This window comes from Gadus chalcogrammus, chromosome 9 (genome assembly GCF_026213295.1).
Source record: "Gadus chalcogrammus isolate NIFS_2021 chromosome 9, NIFS_Gcha_1.0, whole genome shotgun sequence".
Classification (NCBI taxonomy): Eukaryota; Metazoa; Chordata; class Actinopteri; order Gadiformes; family Gadidae; genus Gadus; species Gadus chalcogrammus.
This window is the reverse complement of record NC_079420.1, coordinates 17,142,389-17,156,567: the sequence shown is the minus strand read 5'-3', so window position 1 is coordinate 17,156,567 and position 14,179 is coordinate 17,142,389. Positions and strand designations below refer to the sequence as shown.

Below are 14,179 nucleotides of genomic sequence, written 5' to 3'. Positions count from 1 at the left end.
TGAAGAGAGGGGGGGTGCCACGTAGTTTGTTCGGGCTGTGCCCGACCGGGCTCCGTGGCAAACCCGGCCACCAGGCGCTCGCCAACGAGCCCTCCGTCTGGGCCTGGCTCCAGACGGGGGCCCCGGGCTTCTTCCGGGCCGGGTCACATCTCCTCTTCTTCCGTTATTCATTGGAGTTTTTTGAACCATTCTTAGTCTGGCCCCTCACCTGAGACCACTCTGCCATGAGAGACCCTACCAGGAGCACAAGGCTCCAGACAACACAGCTCTCAGGTTCACAGGGACACGCAAACCTCTCCACCACGATAAGGTGACGGTTCCAGGAGAAGGACCTTTACTTGACCTGTGTATGTAAAATCACAATTAGCTTAAAACTTGGCATCAATATAACTAGTTAAGTTTAAGATAAACAGCAACATTATAGTCTTAATAATGACAAACATGGGGCCTTCATTAACAGTAACAATACTATAAGTCTAAGTTCTACTGCTGCCGATCAGCATTGGCTAATTGAGAAGAAAAAGGTCATCATCGTGGCCCAATATAATCACGTTTACATGCTAGACTCTGAATGTCAAAGAAAGAAGTCAAATAGAAAATCATTGAATGTCTTTAGAAAGACTAGTCCACTACTTGTGCGAGTCAGATCAACGTGCCTAAAGGTGACCAGAGTGCTTAAAATATATACCACCAGCTGTGAGATGTGTGCTGGATAGATCAATGTACCAGCCTTACCAGCGGACTGTAGCAAACGTTGCTCATCTGTCATACATAGAGGTGGACACGCCCACTTGTGACGTCAGAAGAGGCTGATTTTTAGAACGGCGTGCAACGGCTAATCACACACACACACACACACACACACACCTGGTGGTGGTATAATATATTACCTTTAAAGATGATTCTGCCTGTTTGAAACGAACAAACAACGAAGCGCAAGATGTTCTTTAATCAATTGTCTCCATTTGTGGTCTATTTCCTGCAAAAAATAAAATGAAGATATCAGTGCCTCATACGACTTTAAATCTTGGCGTCCATATTATAAATGACTTTCAGGCAGCCTGGCTCATAAACCATATAAGCTTTACCCCAGAAGCCAGGCAGACAAATAACCAGAGAGGGATAAAAGGGCATCATTAGAACAGCAGTCCCTAAATATCTCCCCACGTAAAGACTGCAATATGGGTATTCACTGAATACGGTTTGATGGATGAACTAATTATACTACACATGGCCAGACAGTATTCCTCTGCACAATTTTAACAATATCTGTGGGTCAGTATTTGGATAACTTGTTCTTCATTTAGACCACAAAACGAATTTAGGGATAACTCTGGTCTGGTACAACATGCCCTTTCTGTTGACACTATCGGACATGCTGCTCGATAACTAAAAGCTGGATACAATAATACTATACGAGGATGATCTGTTGAAAGGCGCAGGTGAAACATTGATAGTTGGTGCACATCGCTCCCTAGTGGATGGTCATGTGTAGCAGCAGATGCTTGACACCAAACTGAAAATAATCCAGTGACTTGTAGTCGGACCTATAAGAAGCTTGCTTGTTCCGAGAAATGGCAAAAAGAACGATAGTCACAATATGCTGTATTTCAATAAACAGATACAGAAAAACATTTGTGCAGTTTGGCCATAACAAATAAAGATTTTAGAAAATCAACAATGTACATGAAAAATGAAGTAGAACAGACAAATGAGTACATCAACTTCCTGATGTCCGTTAAGTAGATTAACCAAATTCAGTGCATATTAGCAATAGCTCCGGGTGGGGGGGGGGGGGCAGTGCAGAAAACATTCTCTATTGGAGTTGAAGATCAAAACAAACCAAGTTTAAGGGAAATACTTAAACCCAATAATTGTACTCGTTATTTCAATTAAGTTTTAGATTCCATAACCATCTTGTAACTTTCCACCCCATTATTCTATAAATGAGTAAAAAGGAACATACACCCTGTGTTGAGCCACCTTAGAACAGATGGAGCAATGGAGAGATTGCGTAAAGACAAGGCTTTACTTTAAACCAAACTGTAATCCAAGGGCATGGAGATGCCCTGCACTGGGGTTTAGCAATAGTCATAACAGGTATTACTAGACCTAGGATGAATCGAATTGCTACATGAAAAAATTAAAGATTTCTTTGATTTTTTGCAGACACAGAAAACCCCGCCAATAAAGACAATTTCAAGGTAAAGAAAAGGATTTCAAATCTCTTGGCCAAAGTTGAGCTTATCTGTATATGCTCAAACAATTTCTATTTTAAACTGAAATCAAGGCAATCAAATAATTACAGAAAACCATTCAAAACAGCAAAGAAAGGCATTGGATTGTATAGAAATATGTATCCGCCAGAGCAAGGATGATGATAGGAACTGGTTTAATGGCAGCATAAATCCTTTTGGAATCGAATTTCAACTCTAAATCTGTAGCTGACAAGTTAACCCAAAGAAAGGCTAAACCTGACAATAAATCTCACAGCAATTAATTATTCAAAATCAGTATCCCCTGAATTTCAATTCTAAAACCAAAATCCCTGGAAGCAAATGCAGACTTTACCTCACATTCTTCAACAAATGAAACAAGGGTAGGAACGCTCAACATAATTATTTAGAAGCCATTTGTAGAAAAAGAACCAATTCATAAATACTCTTTTGTGAGATGCATGACAACTGTCCATAGGGTCTCAGGGAAGTCTTGAACTTGGGACATAAGGAACCGGCCTCTGTAATGGATGCCAGGTTTGTCTTTTCAGGACCATTGTGCTGTCTTCGACCAAAATCAATTATTACTTCTGGTCCCACATGTCAGCAAAATCCTGCGGTTTCAAGATCACAGCCCTGGTCTTTAGAAAGGTGCAATTTGTGCAAAGGGCTAATGATTTAGCTCAGTCGATGCAAGTGTTGTTGAGCTTCATCAAATAAGATTACTGAATGTTTAGGAGGGGTGGAGGGGGAGAAGCAAGTCCAACAAATAACTTTCTCAATAGCAGCTCGTTTGGTGATCAAACTCTTTAATTTAAATAGGAAAAAAATAATCTGTGTTTCTCTCTCTCTCTCTCTTCCTCCCCCGAGCGGAACCTGTGAAAAGGTATGAAAACACATTTCGGTTGGTGTGGCCATAAGCGTATAATGAGCATGTTGTCGCTATACCCCAACAGTGCCGTGTTGCTGTGGGCGCGTGTTTCCATCTATCCCAGCAGCAGGCCAGACAGGGCGTTCAGGTCCCTCATGTAGGGGTTGTCACTTAGGATCCGGTCGATGCGCTGCTTCTGCTCGGGGAAGATGTCGTACAGCTTGGCCTTCAGCTCCAGGGTCTCCGCCTGCGAGCGCTGCGGAGGCGGCGGTGGCGCCGTCAGCGTCGGCGCCCGGGAGGTGGAAGGGGAAGGCGAGCGGTGGGGTGGTGGGTGCCACTCCGGGGGTCCCTTTTGAGGCCAGGTGGGCTGGGGTCTGCCGTGGGCCGGCTGGGGCCATGGCGAAGCGGAGGAGTTCTGCGGGTCCTGGCCGTAGGCTGGCTGCTGTTGGGGGTGTTGCTGTTGGTTTGGGGTCTGGGCGTCTGCTCGTCTCCTTGGTGGAGGAGTAAAGGTGCTCCGCCTAACAAACAGACGGGGAGTGGAGAGGTTTGGTCCCCCTCCTTGGAAGCCATTTCAACGGATCGATTATGTCCTTGTTGTTGGAACTTACTTGCGCAGGAACAGCTCCAGGTGTGGACCATGCCTCCCAAGAGGGTCGTCTGGTATCATGAAGTGGTCCTCCACAAAGGTGAAGGGAAGCAGCCTGGGGGGGGCAACAACCAAAATAAGTTTATTGCGTCTTGTCCAAAAGCCTAGGCTATTCTCCTACTAGGGTGGCAGCAAGCAATGGACAATTCCTGGTCCAGCAAGTACATTTCCGGCCATCTTTTTCCAGGGTTTTCTCAGTGTTGCATTGAACAATCCCTTCACTGGTGGACCTTTCCATTGCGCTGATAATGTAACTGTGAGCTCAAGAGGATGCTCAACAGAGCTCTTACCACTAGACATGACCAGCAGCCAGAAAACAAGAATCTGAACCGTAAAAGAACCGTAAACTACACCAGAATTGAGCAATGAATAAGCAATGTACAACATGTCAGCGTATGTGTGGCGAATGGGTGAAACGTTAAGCCTACTGTAGGGCAGTGGCCTAATAGTCATGCATTCGTTTCTGGAATGTGTGGAAATACCCCTAGAGGGCGCCACAACCTCATCCCAAAACTCGCTTGACATTAGCATTAGGAAGATGTACCCGTGTGCATCAACAAGCACATATCTTTGACAACAGTCACAGATATGCAGTTGTGAATAAGTAAGAAAAAACAATCTAGATCAGCAATGGCACTAAACAGTGCTCCCTAAAAGTCATGACCGAACGTGTCACAAACCTCTCCTTGATGATGTGAAGCCAGGCCACCGACGTGTCGACAAAGTCCCTCAGGTTGTCGTTGGTTACGATTACCCCCTCCGTTTTCTCGGCCAAGTGGAGCAGGAACCTGTTGATTGAATAGGTTGGGGTCATTAAGTGACAGGCTCCTTACCTATTTCCAGCCGAGCAGCATCATTATTTGAGTTTCGCTTACTGCTTAAAACAATTTGAAGCGAAATTGATCAGTAATTTGGAATGAGGAACGAGTCACCATACGTCAACCAGGCAAATTTCAATGCTCACGTCAACCATCCAGACCCATATTTAATCTCTCCTATCGCTGACCTCATCCATCTGCTAGCCGGGAGCTTGCTCCTAGTGGCCCCTAACACCACATTCTGGAGGGAGGGGAACAGCTGCAGGGAGGGGAACAGCTGGAGAGAGTGAATGCATGGATGGGGATAACGCACCTGTCGTCATGGGAGGCTATCCTCCGACCACAGACCTCCCTGGACGGGGTGAAGGAGAGCAGCCTCAGGTTCTCCAGCTGATTCAGAAAGTGTTGCTCTAGAGCACAAAAAAAGGACAGGCCACGCTTAGCATCTATGCACGCGTGCATCACCACATGCTCCCTCGCACAGCACCCAGCCCCAGCTCAGCACGCACATACTATACTGTACTGTACCTATGGTAAGCCGGTCCCTTTTCTGCCGCCACTGGGGGACAAAGACGGTGATCTCCCGGTGGCCCCGACGCCAGAAGGCCTCCACAGCCAGCGCGATACCTCGACACGAGAAGAAGCGACGGAGCCCGTGTCTGAGAGGGACAGAGACATAAGACGATGGTTGACAATGGGAGTGCACCCACAGGTTGGCTACAGTCAGGCTTTTCTGATCGGTTCATAAAGGTAAATAAAAGTCTCTGTGGAAGTTTGATGTTCATTTGAGCATCAAATAATCTAGCAGATTATTTTCAGGTCAGAATTTTATCATAACATAAATTGTATCATAATATAAACAAACATGGGAAGCATGTTGGTTGATAACATAAAGCAATTCTAAAGCATACGTATAAACGCTGAGCGATGATTCCCAAGATAAAATGAGCATGTTAAGAGGACAATTGTAATTGTGGCTTTCGGAGTTTCGTTCAAGCTCGTTAAAAAAAGAACACAGACAAAAAAACCCTGGTAGCAGCACGTGTGCACGCACATCAGCATCCTGTTCCTTAAAGGGTTGGTATCACCCTGTGACGTGATAGAGAGAGGGCCACGAGGTGACCCAGATCCCAGAGGCGAGACATGCAAATACCCAAACAATGCACGTCAGTCGATAAATGGCACGCCAAGCGGTTTCCAGGGTAACCCAAAACGACAACAACAACGACGGACGACAAAGCCGGCAATACAGCAGGTTGATGATGAGGGATGATACAAGATCACCTGCCTATGGGATTATTTTTAACCCAAATTCCCCCGTGCGTACATGGATGGGGGTTTTCATGGAGGTACATTGAACATCGTTACGCCTAGTTTCAGTGAGGTCAATGGAGCCCCAATTTCCCCCATATTCTATAAGGATTGTCCTAATTGTGATAACTACAAAAGTATTGTGTGAAACCTGCCTCCGAGTTCGGGTCACTCGGTTAATGAAGTGCAACACTTTTAATGAAGGGAATTACTAAATGTTGCTGATTGCTTAGACTCACAGTCTCACCTCTAGTCATTCAACTAGACCCAGTACCCAGGATCCAGGACAATGGATCATAGAATGTGGGCTTGTGAAGAGTGCTCAACCTTGTGCAGCGAGAGTGATGCAGCGCAAGATTTGCATGGAGGCGAGCACACGCAAACATACAAAGTTTGAGCTTGTGTTGAAGCTGCTACGCAACGTCAGGGAAGTCCCCAAGTGCATGTACCGCAGAAATCAGAAACAGGAAGAGATGACACTAGGACCAAGAGTCCATATTTACCCAAGGTTTAAAACTACTGATAAGCCTGTGCATTGCAGCGCTGCAACGGAGATGGAGAGGAAGAAGAAGCCTTTGAGGTGGTGGAAGGAAGTGTAGTGAAAGATATCTTTGTCTAACCCGAGGGGTGAAAGAGCAATGGCTTCATTTTGAGAAAACAAAAAAGGTACAAAGAGGATTTGATAATCTTAATAAATAAATGTAACCGTCTTTGCTAAACTTTTAGACATGGGCAGCATTGGCCATGCATCAAGCCATTGACCTCTGGCCAGGGGCTACAATATGTAGACAGTATTTTAGCCCCTATATTTTTCTCGGCTATGAACTGTACTGTCTCTGCCACCATGTGGGGGTTGCCACTGTAGAATGTTGGCGTCACTCTGTGTTCACATCTCTTAATGTGGGGACGGGCCAGTGACTCTCCAACTGATACGAGGTGTTAATTCCAACAAACCTCAATTTGTTTATGTTCCTACAAGGACGAATCAAATGGTCGGTGCCAGGCCGTCTGGGTCATAGCCCTGGCCATATGCCACTATCACTGCATCTCTTCTTTTGTGATTCAGATATTCTTTAGTATAATCTTCGCGCCAAACCTTTGGTTTCGGTGAGAAGAGGGATTGACAGCCTGTATTAAATCCTGTAATAAATCCTGTAATAAACCATCTATTAGACCCTCTGATGCAACCTGTCAAGCAGCCTTGATTTCCAACTTCAAGAGTTACTACTACAATTGAAAATGCACAGACGCAGAGTGTATACTAACAGCTTACAAATAAACTGAAATCGAACACTCACTCTTCGTCTCTTGTGTCTTATCTGTCCCGTTTTTGTTAGTCCCTTAATCTGCTTGCTTCAGAGAATTTTCCCTCGGGGAAATTACAGTTTCATGCATTTAATTGAAACAGCATCTTTCTTTGAAAAATCTCCCCAATAGAGTTAGGTATTCATTATTCAAAGCGAGAGGAGGAGGCGGTTGAAAAGAGGTTGTGAAGATAAGAAGTAACAGGATACAAGATTAAGCAGAAATTGAAAAAGCTAATTAATTGACAATGCTTCCGGACAGTGGGATTCACTGGATTTCTACAAATTAAGTCATTATATTAGTTGGACAAGTTCTGACTCATTTGAAGGGTTTAGACAAAATATTTGTAAATTGAAAATCCACAGTGAATAAGATAGCCCTGTCTAAATGTTAGAAAGCTGTCAGTCGTTGACGCACAAAGGCATGGGTGAAAGATGATGCGAAAGTGTGCACTTCGATACTGATCCACCAAATCCGACGGTACAGTCAATGACAGTAAAAATGTTGGACCCACCTTGTGAGACTGTCTAAATATTCAGGTTTGTCATTAATATCAGTCTGGCCTTGCAGGGCAGCAATTGATTTCCAAATATGGGAGAGGCCTCGACAATATTTGTCTTACTTCCACTTCCATCAGTATGGAAGTAAAAAAACAATATTTTCTTCTCTGAGATAATCCTGCTGTGCAGGTATCTGTTCATGCCTTACATAAGACATGATTCAGTCTACTTAAAAACTTTTTTGATTGCTGCACTTTGTTTATTTTCAACAGGATCCGAGGCAAGACTGATCTGCAGAGTAGGCAGGAAAAATGAGGGAACCCTTGCCAGTATCAGGATGGTGCTCGACCAGGCTCATTTTTTCTCCAACGATGATGTGGCAACAACTAATTAGGGTTTTAGGCTTATTTGGATTGTGCACAAACAAAGGAATGCCACATTTTAACTCATCGACTAGTGTTTAAATATAAATACAAACCTGATAGGGGCCTGTTTGGATGTGATGTGCGTGCTTTGCTTGTTATTTGTGGGTGTGTGTGGGCGAGTGACCTCAGCCATGGCCCGTTGCTTCCCCCGTCAATGATGATGTGCGGGAGCTCGGCCCGGCTGGCTCATTGGGGCAGCCCGAAAGGGTGTACGGCGTCCGCCGGGACTGGTGGAGCGGGACAGAACCGAACGGACGATCTGGCATGGCTCGCAGGACAGCGCGGTGGCGGGGCTGCACCCTGCTGCATGGGAACCCGCATGTCCGACGGTCAGGTACAACACACGCAGCGTGCCGGCACTTGGCGATTGGCCGTCTGAAGGAATGACAAAAGACGATAAGAGCCGGTTAAATCATGTGACGAGGCATTCCTCTGTGTGTTAAACATGAGGCAGGCCTGAGGGAACAATGTGGCCCTCTGTGTTATCATTCCGTGATAACACAGATAACACAGAAACCATTGCACAAGGTAAAGGAATGTGTGTCATACTGTCATGTGATTGGCAGAAACCAACTAACCTGTGAACAAAATAATGTGTTTCCATGACCTGCCAAAGATCGACTCAGTAACTACCAACTCGTTATTGAACAGCCAACATACTGAAGTCAAACAGGAGCTGCACCAAAACCGCAGCCATGACCGTCCTATGAAGAAAGCTAGGGCTGGGTAAAAATATAGATTCAATTTATTGTTCTCGATTCAGACATTTTTTATATTGATTATTTCCATTAAAAAAATAAAAATAATAAAGAAGCATACATTGTAATCTAGAAGTGAGTATGCCTAAATTGACATGCCCTTTTACATTTGTCCATGTTATGATTATTACTTTTATGCTGCAAGTTTATCCCAGGAAAAGTACTATACAATGGTGCATTCCCTTTTGCTAGTTAAAGCACAATGAAGAGGTTAATTCAGTTTGAAATGGTTAATTCTAAATAATATTTGAGTATTTTTGTCATCTGCACGCATTATTGAATCGATATCGAATCGATTGGATCAATATCGAATCGAAATCGAATCGAATCAAGGCCTAAAGAATCAAACTGAATTGAAAAGGTACCTGGCATTACCCAGCCCTAAAGAAGCGCTTGTTGTGTCTGATGCAGCACTCCTCCTCTTGCAGATAAACCAGAGCCAAAGCAAGCATGGAAGCAGAGAGCTCAACGTTTAGAACCATTGAGTCAATATGGACATGGGTATTCAAAAAGAACACCTGAGCAATGAAAGCCCTGAAAAATATCAGGGCTTTCATTTTGGCCATTTCTGCAACGTTGTGTATTGTTTTCTTTGTATGTACAGGTCAAATTATTGCCGTCATTATAATTATTCTCTCACTCAAAAGTTCATTCGTTTTACATTTCCATGCACTTGTGGCCTCAAAGGTCAAATGCTTGAGGCTTAATACAATCTGGCTTAATGCTTTGATGCCTAGAGCACCAGCTAGTCCGAGAATACAACTCAAGTGAAGAAAAGCAGAAGAAAAAAAAGGGATGTTGTCGGGAAGCAGCCATCGGAAGAGGAAGCGGCCGCTCGGAACTCCCTCTTGGAACACCTACATTTGAGGAGGTGGGAGCGGTGGAGGAGGGGGTGGCGGAGGGGGTGGCGTGGGGGCCGGTCAGCCGCTGAGGGACGCTACGCAGGGCGGTCACCGTCTCCACCTTGACCTGGCCGCCCAGGGTCTGAGTCCCGCCGGCCCGGGTCAGGTGGTCCCTGGCCGTGCTTCCCCCCGCTCCTCTCGCCAGGTAGTCCGTTCTCGACCCCGACTGCGAGTCCAGGTGTTCCATGGCGGTGAGCCGGGAAGCGCCTCTCCCTGGCGTTGTGGTGTCCGTGGCGACGGGGTCCCCGTCGTCGTCGTCGTCGTCGATGGTGATGACGTCACAGCTCCCGGCGCCCCCCTGCCCCGTAGAGCTCCTCCTGATCGTGGTGGCCTGAAATTCAAGCGGTTCCTCCATTAGTCTTGTTATCGTCTCATTTTGCCAGAGGAAGACGTTTGACCTTTAAATACGTCTACCGGTGACATTAGAGACGCATAAGAAAGACATGTCTGACCATGCGCAGCTAGGAAAGCACATTTTGTTTACATTTTTGGGGGACTTTATCTGTGCCATGTATCTGTCCATAAGCTTCAGGGTGGGGTATAGCAGGATGGGTTTTGGGGTACCTGCTGAGTTTTGGTTTCTCCGCCGCTGCTACAGTGCCTCCGATGGCCGAGACCATTGCTGCGGGCAGGCTTAATGCTCCCAGGGAATTTGCCAGTGGTGTCGGCCGACAGTTTGCTGGGAACGCACTCCTTGACTTTGGCACGGGACACAGTGGATGAAGCTACTGAGGAGGAGAACCGTTGTGCTCCCTGCTCGCCTCCGTGTCCTTCTTGTTCAAAGCGCTTGGTCTCCTCAACGATTCTCTCTAGCACAAGGAAGGTATCTTCCGTCTGCCCGGTCTCCTTAACAACGCGCTCCACCACTTCCTGCTGGTAGCCCATGGTTCTAGAAGGAAACCAGAATCATTCAGTGACGCAGCCCCGAGACCAATCACAAAATCTGCAAACTCGTACTTATAATTTTGGCCTCAACTTTTCCTACTCTATACAATAACAAGAAACCTTTGTCTTTAGATTCTGAGCATGACATTACAATCCAATAAACACCTGAAGAATTGACGAGGCAGCGGAGGTTGGTTTCAGGGCTGACGGTCTCTCCGTCCAGCGCGCTGTCGCTGCAGTCCAGAAGGAGGGGGCCCGCGATGGTGTTGGCTTTGGACGAGGACAACGGGCAGAGCGGGGACGAGAACGAGGCGGCGGGGTTTTGGACCTGCAGCTGTCGGTCAGGCGGCTCTCTCTCTCCCTCCAGTCCCGCGCCCTCTCCCTGTCCCGCCTCTCTTGCTCCATTTCCCGCTCCCTCTCCCTCTCCAGCGACTCCTCGCAGCGCTCCAGGGAGTACTGTCTCTTCGTGTCGCGGGTCTCGCTCTCCGAGGAGCGCCGCTTGTGGGAGGGCCGGACGCCGTTCAGGTGCGCTGCCTCGGATCCAAGGCTTATCCCGCCCCCTGCTTTACCATCCTCGCCTGACGAGGGCCCGGCCCCGGCTCCCTTCTCCTCAAAGCTGGTGTCCAGGATGCGGTTGGAGAGCTCCGTCACAGGCGTGCTGCTCTGGGAGCGGTCCTGCTCTGCCTCGGCCAGGCTGGCAGCCGGGCCCTCGCTGGCTGAAGCCTGGGTACGGGCCGGAGAAAAAGCAAAGGAAGACATGAGCCCAAGAGTATTACTTTAAGCACCATGTAAATAGGGTTGTGGAAATGTAGACACAACCCAACGACACTGTCCATGTAGATCTAATATGACACCGACCAAGGAAGAGCCAGGCAGTGTGCTGGAGGGGCTCTGGGCCAGACCCAGCAGCTCCTCCTTCAGGGCGCTGGGCAGCAGAAGCAGCTCCATGGTGTATTTGTCATCCCTCTCTTCAACGAAGGACTTGAATGCCCGTTTCACGGCTGGCTCCCTCTCGCCAGGCAGGCTTCGCTTTTCCTGGACACCGGGCAGGAAAATGGCATGTTTTGAGTAAGTTTGCTTTTTCAAAATCTGATTTAGGGTGCAGTTGATTGTGTTCAACGGATCTTGACAAACAGTGGATATCCTGAGAGCTTCTTACTGAATTGAATCATGCTTATGCGACTGCCAGAAATGAAATTGGCTTCGATTAAAATGGAATGCTGATAGAAATCGCTAAGAAGAATGTAGCAATGGGCTCAAGGATACATAGTCCCTTATTCTTTTCATTTTTCATCAAAGCAGGAACAGAGATCTCATTCTTTGGCTATAAACAGACAGTGAGCTTAAGCATTCTGCCCACCTGAAACAGCGCCACAAACTGTTGAACTCTGCTCTGGGCCATCACCACGGGCTCAGCGCGACCCAGAAGTCGCAAGCGGCCTGGTTCGGGCACCAGGACCTCCGCGCTGGTGTCCCGCAGCAGCCTGTCTAGAAAGAGTCCTCGGGCACCGGCGAAGATGCAGTGCATGTCCACCGGATATCGCTCTATCTCCTGCAGCTCTGGGTCACACAAGCCCCTCACATACTCCTGCGCCGGGCAGAGGGAAGCGTTAGCTAGTTCACTGGTGCCTTCCAATCATACCAACTTAGGACCAAGAACCAGGTTTTATTTAAACCGATAGTGCCCCTCTGTACCATTCATACCACTCATCCTGAAATAGGAATACTTCATTTGTGTTCTGTCCAGAAGTTTATTTATTTGTTATATCTTATTTGTATGGAGGTTTAGGTTTGTCAAAGTATTGGCAGATTTTCTGTTGAATAAAGGGAGCATTAAGAGCCATGTTGAAGATACTAAAATTAACTAAGGGTATCTTTGGAGTTAAAAATATACATTTTTCTCACATTCTCTCATGTGTGACACCAGTGTGGCATGATGTGTCAACTTTACTACTTACAATCAAGTCAATGATGTCTCACGAGAGCTAGAGAGACATGTTTGTTTGTGAGACATGACAATAAACAGTTCTGATTAGTCATGGTTAGGGTAGGTTTATTTAAGATTTAACTTTACTACAACTCTCTGAAGGCATCCCATAATGGTGGAGTATCACTAAGAAAAGATTGCATGATGCATTGTGTGCATCATGGGATTTGTCCAACCAATTAAGCTATAAAGTTTGATCCAGAGTACTTTCAAACATATTCCTCATTTATATTGCCACCATTACTCTCCTTGCATTGGTGCTGAGGAGTGGAGGCAAAAGTGTCACATGACGGTGTTTTAAATGTAGGTTTTAAAATACATGTATTATGTATTTTGCAACAGTATAGGAAGCTCTCAGGCCACTAGGGTTGTTACTGTGTAACGAACAAGTCAAAGGTGAAAAAGTTGAACTTTATTAAACTGGGACAGAGTTACTGGCCAAGAATCTACTTTATAGCCGATTGCAACATGTGAATCACCCCCATAGACCCCAATTTGCTTGCACACTCAAGGACCCATAACAAGGTAATCAGGTTGTCAATTGACGGAATAATAGATAAGTAGTTACTATGCACATTCATTGGAGAGAACCATCAAAAGCCGGATGGCGTCTCCATTAATAATGGCTGTCATGTCTATGACGTTCAGTAGACAAGTTAATTGACAACATGAACTATAAATGAGAAATGCACGCACAAACACACATGATTTGATGACTGGGTATTGGCCGTCTCAATACGAACAGTTCCAGGCTAAATTACAACATCGAACGACACACACGCATTTATGTATTTCACTTACTTTAGCCTTTGACACGTCGTCTCTGTTTCCTTTAAGTTGCAACCAAATCTGACGTGATATCTTGCTGCCATGCGATTGTCCAGTGCAGTCCAGAAGACCTATAATAGTGAAAGCTACCTTGAAAACTTGTTCGACTCGGGGTTTGGCACATTTTAGCTCCTCTTGTTTGTCTTCCAGGACTGTAAACTCGTCGACAGTGGGGGGTTCCTGTTTTCGGTGGCTGCCCGCTGCAGAGAGCCTGCTCGTCGGCTGATCGGAACAGTTTAGCTCGGTGACTCGTTTCATACCGAGAGGGGCCGCGTTGTTGACATTCTGTTTTCAAATAATCTTGTCGCTGTTCACACCGACGCTTTGTTATTTTGTCCATTCGTCGCCATGTGAGAAAGCTGTCCTCTTCGTTTATCTTACCCTGTACTCCTTTGAGGTTGGTTTGTTAATAAAGCCACGGTTTTTATATTTGAGGATTTAAGCTAACGCGGTTATGGAGAAGCCCCGTGCGACGTATCCGGAAAATCCCCGTGATGACGCCATCAAAAGACGACACATGTTATTTTTTTAATCATTATTTACGAACGCTTGTTATAGCTACTTGAAAAACATGTTGCAATAATATGGCAGCGATATGGCATTATGATATGACATAATTATGTTCTCTTATTCAAATAGAATTGTGCAAAATGTAACTAGTACAATAGTAATACTTTATATTTAAGAATTATAATTAGTTTTTTCTAAAACCTTTTTCTTCAAACAA

General features: G+C 45.9%; 1 protein-coding gene across 1 annotated transcript; it reads right to left on the bottom strand.

Annotated features, from left to right (window-relative positions):
- Window positions 1–1,014: 1,014 nt before the first annotated feature.
- LOC130389178 (NEDD4-binding protein 1-like) lies at window positions 1,015–13,967 on the bottom strand. The gene is given in 15 exon segments (XM_056598853.1): window positions 1,015–3,605; window positions 3,696–3,788; window positions 4,414–4,521; window positions 4,865–4,961; window positions 5,080–5,210; window positions 5,463–5,628; window positions 8,306–8,467; window positions 9,534–10,083; window positions 10,317–10,648; window positions 10,809–10,950; window positions 10,953–11,360; window positions 11,496–11,672; window positions 11,998–12,225; window positions 13,426–13,718; window positions 13,721–13,967. Coding segments are annotated over 15 exon segments (3,306 nt in total). The 5' UTR covers window positions 13,737–13,967; the 3' UTR covers window positions 1,015–3,202.
- Between the last annotated feature and the right edge of the window lie 212 nt (window positions 13,968–14,179).